This window comes from Brassica oleracea, unplaced genomic scaffold (assembly GCF_000695525.1).
Source record: "Brassica oleracea var. oleracea cultivar TO1000 unplaced genomic scaffold, BOL UnpScaffold00975, whole genome shotgun sequence".
Lineage (NCBI taxonomy): Eukaryota > Viridiplantae > Streptophyta > Magnoliopsida > Brassicales > Brassicaceae > Brassica > Brassica oleracea.
In genome coordinates this window covers 16,060-25,813 of record NW_013617563.1, presented here as the reverse complement: position 1 = coordinate 25,813, position 9,754 = coordinate 16,060, and the positions used below count along the sequence as shown (strand labels likewise).

Sequence of the window (9,754 nt, the reverse complement as noted above, 5' to 3'; positions counted from 1 at the left end):
GTCTACCATTTTGACTTTTACTTATTTCAAGGTCTGAGGAGACTTAGTCTACCATTTTTGACCTTTTTTTATTCACGGAGGCAACGCCTGCCACGTGTTTCTCTGATCATGAAGGCATAGCCTACCATAACGATCAGTCGGAGAAGGCAGCGCCTATCATCCCGAAAAAAATAAACGGAGAAGCTCCAGCCTCTCACTCCGAAATAATAATAAAATTTAAATAAATTAAGTATATTGAAATACATAAATTTAAACATTACCTCGGCTGGTTTAAGAACTTTCGGATTGATAAACCTCAGTTTGTCAGAGTCTCGTGCTGATAACGTGTTATGAACTATTAGCTCATGATATAAATGGTTATGTATATACTTGTATTTATAGAGAAAATAGAATAATAATAAAGGAGAGAGTAAGAGTTGGTCGTGTGATTTTGATGAGTAAAGAAGAAAGTGATCTTCATTATTGTTGTATCTTTTTTTCTTCTACGAACAACAACTTAACTCAGCTATTTATAGTGCAACAAAATTACATAGTCATCATCTCTTTAATAGAGAACAAGACACATAGAGATGACAAAGATGATGTTATAACAGGACAGGTGTCCAAGTTGGATAATCATCCTCTTTTGATATTTATCTTCTAACAATTCTCAAATAACAGAAAATAAAACAAATTTTGCTCTAGAATAATACACAAATTATTCTTTTCTACAATAACATATATTAAAAAATACAAGATTGTATGTCATAGTTATTACTATATAATTAATTAAACAAATTTAAAAATAAAAATCATATTTTTAAAAAGTGTAAATAATAAAGGATACAATATATATATATATATATATATATATATTTATATTTGAGTTTGGGATTTATTAATCACTTGTTAAGGTTTAATATTTAGGGGTGAGATTGTAGTTAAAATTTCTGATTTATATTTAGTCTTTTTGTTTAATGTGATATTTTGAGATTTTTTTCTGCTAATTTCGTTAGAAGTTTATAAAAAATATATTTATGGTATTTGTCCAATATCATTTTAAAATTATTATCATATTATGAGAAATTCTATATTTTAATATGGTGAAAATATGTTTGTTGCTGTTAAACGATAATTTAGGTGAAACGTAGTTCGACTTTCTACAAATATGTCTCTATGTCCTTTCCATTGTTTTTGAGTTATTTTCTTTGTTAAACCCATGATATTTTGCTTAAGTAATATTTTATGATGAATTCTAAATAAAACTATAAGGATTCCAAAATTTATAATAAAATGTTAAATCTCATGATTACATAGTCTAATTAGATTTATGCAATAATAACATTATTTTGTAATTGTGAGGTGGTCAAAATTTACAAAACATCGTATAAATCTAAAACCATCATAAATCTACTTCTCAAACTTCAAACAGACAAAAAAATTCAACTCTGAAACAAAGATGGGAGTCATGGGACAGTTTTCAAATGTTAGTAAACTTATGCATGGACATTCACTGGCCTCCCAAGTACAGAATCACTTCAGGGTTCCTTGATTCAGGACTTCGTCAGCTCCCCTCTAATCGAGGAAGCCCTCGCCGTCCGCTCGTCTCTATCAGCCAGCAACTCTTGACATCACATCGCTCAGGGTTTGCTCCGACAATCAAACGCTCATCAGAGCTATTAATCAACAACAATAGGCAAAAGAGATCATAGGAATCGTCAGCGATATCCTCAACATCTCCTCTGTCTTTGTAGAAATCTCTTTCTCGCATATCTCTTGTGATCAGAAAACTGATCAGTTAGCAAAATTTATCTCACGGAGCTTTGTTGTTTCTTTGTAATGGACCAAGTTTTATTGGACTTTAGCTTTTTAATGAAAATTTCATGAACAAAAAACAAAGTAAACTTATGCCAAAAAGAGTAGCAAAATCACTAAGACAAATTATAAAACATGTATAACATTAAAATGCAAAATTCAATTATTCAACCGAAAAAATAAGAAATCGTTAATTGTATCACAAACATAATCTTGTGAGTATTAATACATTTTTATAATTCTTTTCCGCGGCGTAATGCGGGTATTTACCTAGTATTTTCAATGTGACGAAATGACTCACCTTAAGATGGCTTATATATGAGGCAAGCATAGTCACGCAAGAAAATATAGTCGTATTATAAGCCATTTAAGACGTTCCATTTAGCTTGTCAATCACGGTGAAACATCTCATATAACATCATTATTTACCATATACTAGGTGTTTTCCTGCACCATGTGCAGTAAAAATTTTTTTAAATCGAACTTATATTTAAAAATAAAAGGTTTGTTCATTATAAGAATAACAATGCGTAGATGATTGTATGTGCCATGAACTCAGTAAAATTCAAACTTTATGTGGAGTATTTAAGTTATTATCGCAAACCGAAATGGTTCAATTCACCCGAACCAGTTTGAATTTGGTAAACTATTTTATGCCGGTTTACTGCAAATAAGTTAAGAATGTATCTACCCTAATTACTGGTGGTATACGTCATTTAAATGCGTTCGATGTGGCCATCGTTATTTTAGGTTAGTATATATTAAGTGTTGACTATTTTAATTATTTAAAATACACTATCCCTTAATTATAGTAAAAATTTAAGGTGATTCGGCAACTTAATACTCAATTTATATAGAATATACAATCAAGTTAGTACTATATTTACGAAGTGATTTTGCCACATGTCATCTATACAATCAATTTCACAAAACAAATATGACATGGCTACTGAAATTGATGACATGGCTTTCGAAAAAATATGACATGGATAATTTTATTTAATATTGATTTATATTTTTGGCAAACTTATTAGAATATGGTAATAAGTTTGCCAAAAATATAAATCAATATTAAATAAAATTATCCATGTCATATTTTTTCGAAAGCCATGTCATCAATTTCAGTAGCCATGTCATATTTGTTTTGTGAAATTGATTGTATAGATGACATGTGGCAAAATCACTTCGTAAATATAGTACTAACTTGATTGTATATTCTATATAAATTGAGTATTAAGTTGCCGAATCACCTTAAATTTTTACTATAATTAAGGGATAGTGTATTTTAAATAATTAAAATAGTCAACACTTAATATATACTAACCTAAAATAACGATGGCCACATCGAACGCATTTAAATGACGTATACCACCAGTAATTAGGGTAGATACATTCTTAACTTATTTGCAGTAAACCGGCATAAAATAGTTTACCAAATTCAAACTGGTTCGGGTGAATTGAACCATTTCGGTTTGCGATAATAACTTAAATACTCCACATAAAGTTTGAATTTTACTGAGTTCATGGCACATACAATCATCTACGCATTGTTATTCTTATAATGAACAAACCAGAGTTCATGCCAAATACAGAGTGTTGCATTGTAATGAACAAACCGTATCAACCTATACAACATCTAAGTGATCCAACATTAGCCATTACAATAGCTTCCATATTTCTAGAACATAAATAGATCCTAATTAAAAATTTATATGAATTATGGATTAAGATATACATTCTTATAATATGTGTGTGAAAATATATACATTCTTATAGTTTCTCATAAAATCTAATATAAATATCTATGTGTATTCGATTGTGTAGATAGATGATATTATAGAGTTTCATATATCTGTGATGCAACAAAGTGTAAGTGAAAGTGGGGTCTTAACGTATTTGTGAATCAAGTACGACCCAACATAGTGCAGTAAAAAGAGAGGAGAGTCCAGACCTTCATGGATAAAAGGTATTTTTAATAGAATAAGGCCAACGATAGTGATAAGATATTGGATGGTAATGGCATTTGAGGTAATTCCTCTACTAATAGAAGAGTAGTTTCTTATGTAGGGTGAGAATGAATATGGAGCTGCCACCTCAGCATGAAATGCTTGTAAATACTTTACATTACAAAAGTTATTTTTTCAATTTGTTTTTCCATTAATAAAAAAAGAATCTTTAGATTTTTCCATAAAATATTTTTAGACATCTAAATCATACCTTTTTTCAACCACCTGAACATCAAGAGCCTGCAATTTCAATAATTAGATGTCAACAGATTCCATCCTTGTGGTAAGGCTTCCTCATCACTGTCGTGATACCATAAGTCTCATGCACATCTGCCTCCACTGCCGCCATCGTCGTGTTTCCGTTTACCTCCCTCCGCCTTCACCGTTGTGGTTGTCGTGTTCCCATAAAACGAACATGAAATCCAAATTTTGACTGGTTTTACTTGTCAGGTTCTCATCTGTAAAGTTTATAGCTTTTTTGTTGTAAGATAGAAACTTTTTCCTTGGATCCTTGTGTTTTATGCTGAATTTTAGTGATGATACTTGTTTCTTTTGGTTGAAATCTGATAATAGTATTATTATACATGGTAAATTTCGTACCATAATACCGGATTCAACACACATATATTAGGCCCACAGTAAAAAAATTTGAGTTATTTCCCTTTACAAAATATCAACACAATCTATCCGTTGATTTGGTTTCTAACATTTCTTTTGCCTCAAAAATTATGTAAATCTGGTTTACAGAGGGAATAGCTCTTCAGCTCAAACGTACGGGATAGAAGGGTCACTGCAGCCTCAACAAATAACCACATTCGCAAATACTTTTGAAATCTGCACGATTACCTAATTACCATCTACTTTTTGTATATTCACCTAAATGAACCTTCTGGATATGTCAATTATATCCTCTATTTAGATGCATCTTTATCCCTTTAAAGAATATAAAATTTTAAAATCCTTACAATTTAAAATTTTATTTTTTTAAGCGACAAGAAGTATATCAGAGTGGATCCTAAAAGACCTAATTTAATTAAAGATATTGCAACACGATTTTGCGGATTTTCCACTTTCACTCGTCTCGGATTCACTGCATCTACTACTACCTCTAGCATCCAATACCGAAAAACTATTAGTAGTAATCATTCGTCACGTTTCGAAGATTTTTTTCCTTATTTAATTTCTTGATTTGCTTCGATGATGACATTGACCTCGATGAGTTCTTCCTTCTTCCTTCTCGGTATACATTTCACTTTCACGACCGATTTTTTTTTCTTTTCTTCATCTCCTTGGCCATTTCGAGGTGATTAATGATTAATGTGTATATCAAACCTCACTATTGTTAATGAGTTTTAAATAAGATGGAAGACAAATTCTATACAGCGCGAGATACAAATGTTTGGCTCGAAATATAACGAAAGTTACCAGACCACATGGATGATATTTGTAAATAAGAACTGAAAGCTTACATTCTAAAATGTAATTATTTTTTACAACATAAAAAAGAAAAGAAAGCGGATCTTAATTGCTGATAGATTGGTTGATATCTTCTTCACTTGTACTCGAGAATCATGTTGTTCTCTGGAGCAAGTCCGACACAATGTCACCGTACCTCTTTGTTATAGCAATGAACGTTCTATCATTGATGTTAAACAAAGCAGCGGCAGAGGCTAAGATAAAATACCATCACAAGTGTTACTCCTCAAAACTCACTCACCTGTGCTTCGCAGATGACCTCTTGATATTCATCAATGGATCGCTATGCGTAGTCCAGAATGTTCTTCAGGTGTTGAAAGAGATTGAGCTTCGATCTGGCCTGGCGGTTAGCGTACAAAAGTCTTCTTTCTTCGCATCCGGTCTTACTGATCAGGAAATTGACACCATTAAAGCCTCTACTGGGATGCCAGATGGCCTCCTTCCAGTTAGGTATCTTGGAGTTCCCCTGTGCACAAAGAAGTTGACCATAGCAAATTGTGAGATGTTACTGCAGCAGATCAAAGCAAAATTCACATCATGGACAGTTAAAACTCTCACTTTTGCGGGCCGACTACTATAGATCAAAACAGTTATAGCGGGAATAACTAATTTTTGGTGTTCTACCTTCGTGTTACCTAAAGCTTGTATCAAGAGGATCAACTCGATGTGTGGTATCTTCCTATGGAAAGGAAACCTAGAAGGTCATCACTCAGAAAAGGTCTCATGGGAAGTTGATGTGGCCATCAGGTCAGCAACTGAACCAGAGGTCAACCCAAAGCCCTACTCAACCAGCCAAGGCGCCAGCCAGGACATACGTGCACTAAAAACGCTATATCTTACAAACAAAGAGGGTTTAAATGACAAGGCTAATTTTTATGGATTCTTAATTCAAGAAGGAGTCTAGGGAAATTGGAATCGGGACAAAGTATTCACGGAGCAAGAAGTTATGAATTTTACAAGTCAGAGGTTTCTCAGCCCGTCCATCTGCGAGTACCCGACTTTAGAAAAATATTCAAGCCCAATGAAGAAGTGGCCTGAAGCAAAGCCCATCATAGGAGTCAAGAGTAGTTTATCAGCTTTTAATAAAGCCCAAGATCAGGAGAAATGGCAACGTAATTATAAAGTTATGATCCAATCTCCAAAACCGGCCAAACCAGTTCTACACTTGCCTCGATTGGAAGCTAGCTGGTTCAATCAGCTTCAAACCAGACATTGGCGACCAGGATATCTATCTATGCATTCAGGAAGTCCATCCAGTGAGCCAGAAGAGTTCTACAACTTCATCCCATGCACCAGCCCACATAGGAATAAGAAGATCCCCATTATCACCGAACTGCCTTATTTGGAGTCTCTTGCATTCAAACTCCAACAGCTCTTTTTCTACCAAGGCAAGGACGAGATAAGCATCTATCAAGCATTCAAGAAGGTCCCAAGAAAGCTCTCTTATCCCCTTAAACCATCCAGGTTCAAGAAAGATCAGATTCTTTACTTGGAGCCAAAATCCCACAAAAGGCTCCAACGGCTAGTTTTCGATTTTGTTACTTTGCTTGATTTGTTTCCTTTTCAATTTTTTTTAGAACGTTAGGACCTTTATCTCTGAGTCTTATATAAGCTCCTAGACGTCCATTGTAAAGAACACCCTCAATCACCAAGTTAATAAAAAGTTTATTCAGTTTTTATCAAAGATTGTTCTTTGTATAAAATATCGGTCTTTAGGATTCAAAGAGAGATTCTTTGTTGTTCTATTGATTTCGTGAGTCTAGTTTATTTGTGAAAATCAAATAAGCTCAGTACACAGATTGAGAGAGTCAATCAATTCGATCCATCATTCCATCAGATTGAGAGATTCAATCAAACTTTCATCCGCAAATCCACTTCAATCCATATCATTTGATCAAGCTGAGAGTGATACACATCCAGCAGCTTGATTCCGCCATATCTATCCTTTATGTCTCTTTTATTTATTTCGTTTATTCATATCATAAACCGCATCTCATTGGTTTTGCTTTTGTTTCAGGTTTACAATCGATTTCAGACCATATCGACCAACCGGTCACATCTTTGGTTGATCCGATTTGAACCTCCAACAACCATTTGGGCGACCCAGCTTCCAGCCTGTAACATAAGTGTTCACTACACCTAAGGCAAATGGAGGACTAGGAAATCGGGATTTATTAACTTGGAACAAAGCTTGCTGTCTGAAACTTATTTGGCTCCTTTTCTTTCAGGCAGGTTCAGTTTGGGTGGCGTGGTTCAAATCTGAGATCCTAGATGGGTCCCTATCTAACTTCTGGACACTAAAGACTAGTCCAAACTTATCTTGGCTAGTAAACAAGTTAATCAAACTCAGAGGAGAGGCTTATACCTAGATCATGCTGCGGGTTGGGAATGGACAGAACTGCCGCTTTTGGACTGACAATTGGTCACCTCTAGGCTCTTTGGAGAATAGAATTATGAGAGGCTCCAACTCCAGACAAGGAATCCCTTCGAAGGTGCTGTTATCTGACTTGTACCGCAATGGATGTTGGCTTCTCCCTCCACCCCGCTCGGAGCAGATGCTTGAACTCCATGTTCACTTAACAACACTCTCACTCTCGTAAGATGAAGACAGCTATGAGTGGGTTATCGATGGCACAAAATCTCTCAACTATAACACGGGTCAAATTTATCACAAGCTCAAAGGAGAAACTGCTCTGGTACCTTGGAGTAAAGTGGTTTGGACCAGTGGAGGGATTCCCAAGCATAACTTTTTGACTTGGTTATTTGTTCTAAACAGGTGTCCGACTCGTGACAGACTTCTCAGCTGGGGCCTGTCAACTGACGCAAGCTGTCTTCTTTGCAATGCTTCCCCGGAGGCACGAGATCACCTCTTTTATCAGTGCCCTTATGCTAGTGCGATATGGGGGCACCTCGCAAGGCGCTGCTCACTTATACCATTGGGGGACTGGAACCAAACACTTCATCAGATGATGTCTTTGCAAGGGAACAAATACATCAAAAGACTAACCTTCCTCTGTTGGCAAGCTTCGATATATTGGCTATGGCAAGAGAGGAATAATCGCCTGCATAACCGTCACTTCCGGTCAACGGATTCCCTCCTCCCCCTCATCTACCGCCAGATTAAGGATCGCATGCTTAGCTATCGCCAGCAATCACCGATCACTTCATCTAGAACCATGAAATTGTGGTTTTCCACAGAACCTCAACCATCTCTCCCACATCCGTCTTCTTCTTAGAGTTCATGTGGGCTCTTCTGAACTTTTGGCCCTTGGACCACTCTGATCTTGGAATATAGGTTTCAAATATGAGTTTACCTTAACTAACCGGTAGGACTAGAGCTAATATGCTTGTAAATGTTATGAAAAGAACTGGAATTTTATTGTATCGCGAGAATTTAAATAAGGACAAAATTTATACCCGTAGAATTTATAACACTGATAGAAAGATTATTACAGAGGGAAGAGAAGAGTGAATCATGCGTTTTCAAATGATCGAAATCGATCATATATATAGAAAATAAATTTACTGTGCAAATAGTGCAGCGGGCCCCACATCTTTTATATTTTCAACGAAAACGGCTCCTCCTCCTATTTTTGACTTTCGTAACACTCCCCCTTGGGGCCGGTATCACTATCCGCTCTTGCTTAACGTCTTTGTTGCCTCGTTAAAAACCATTCTAGGAAAACCCTATGGGAAAAACCATAGTAAGGTAAAAAGAGTACAACTACGTAAGCTCCCCCTCGAATGAGCAGTCATAGATCCTTCTGATGACGCATTCCAATGTTGTGGATGTGTTTTCTGAATACCGAAGTCGGAAGTGATTTTGTGAAGAGGTCAGCTGCATTGTCGCATGATTGGACATATCTTACTTCAATCTCTTTCTTCTTCACGAGCTCTTGAGTGTATGAGAAGAACTTCGGATGAATATGCTTCGTTCTATCGCTTTTAATATATCCGTCCTTTGTTTGAGCAACACATGCTGCATTATCTTCATATAGAATAGTTGGCTCCGTATTTTCGTCAATCCCGCTGCTTGAACAGATGTGTCGGCTCATTGATCTCAGCCAAACACATTCTCTACTTGCTTCATGGAGTGCAATGATCTCAGCATGATTTGAAGAAGTAGCCACAAGCGTTTGTTTCTGAGAACGCCAAGATATAGCAGTGCCTCCGATCGTAAAAACGTATCCTGTTTGCGATCGGGCTTTGTGTGGATCTGAAAGATATCCTGCATCTGCAAAACCAACCATTTGACCTTTTGAACTTTTAGGATAAAACAAGCCTAAATCAATGGTCCCTTGGAGGTAACGAAAAACATGTTTAATCCCATTCCAATGTCTTCGAGTTGGAGATGAGCTGAATCTTGCCAAAAGATTCACAGCAAATGATATATCAGGCCGTGTACAATTTGCAAGGTACATCAGCGCTCCAATTGCACTTAGATATGGTACTTCCGGACCAAGTATCTCTTCTTTCTC

At 35.8% G+C, this 9,754-nt stretch overlaps 1 protein-coding gene and 1 long non-coding RNA gene across 2 annotated transcripts in view; both read right to left on the bottom strand.

Annotated features, from left to right (window-relative positions):
- Window positions 1-5,403: 5,403 nt before the first annotated feature.
- Window positions 5,404-9,754, bottom strand: part of LOC106320603 (inositol-3-phosphate synthase-like) — an 8,568-nt gene continuing 4,217 nt past the window's right edge. The window contains exon 8 of the mRNA XM_013758983.1: window positions 5,404-5,412. Coding sequence (XP_013614437.1) covers window positions 5,404-5,412 — 9 coding nt within the window. The remainder of the gene's footprint in view (window positions 5,413-9,754) is intronic.
- Window positions 7,257-8,534, bottom strand: LOC106320604. The gene is made up of 3 exons (XR_001265872.1): window positions 8,284-8,534; window positions 7,642-8,220; window positions 7,257-7,391 (listed from the first exon to the last, which is right to left on the bottom strand). It is a non-coding gene; the product is annotated as an uncharacterized LOC106320604 (long non-coding RNA).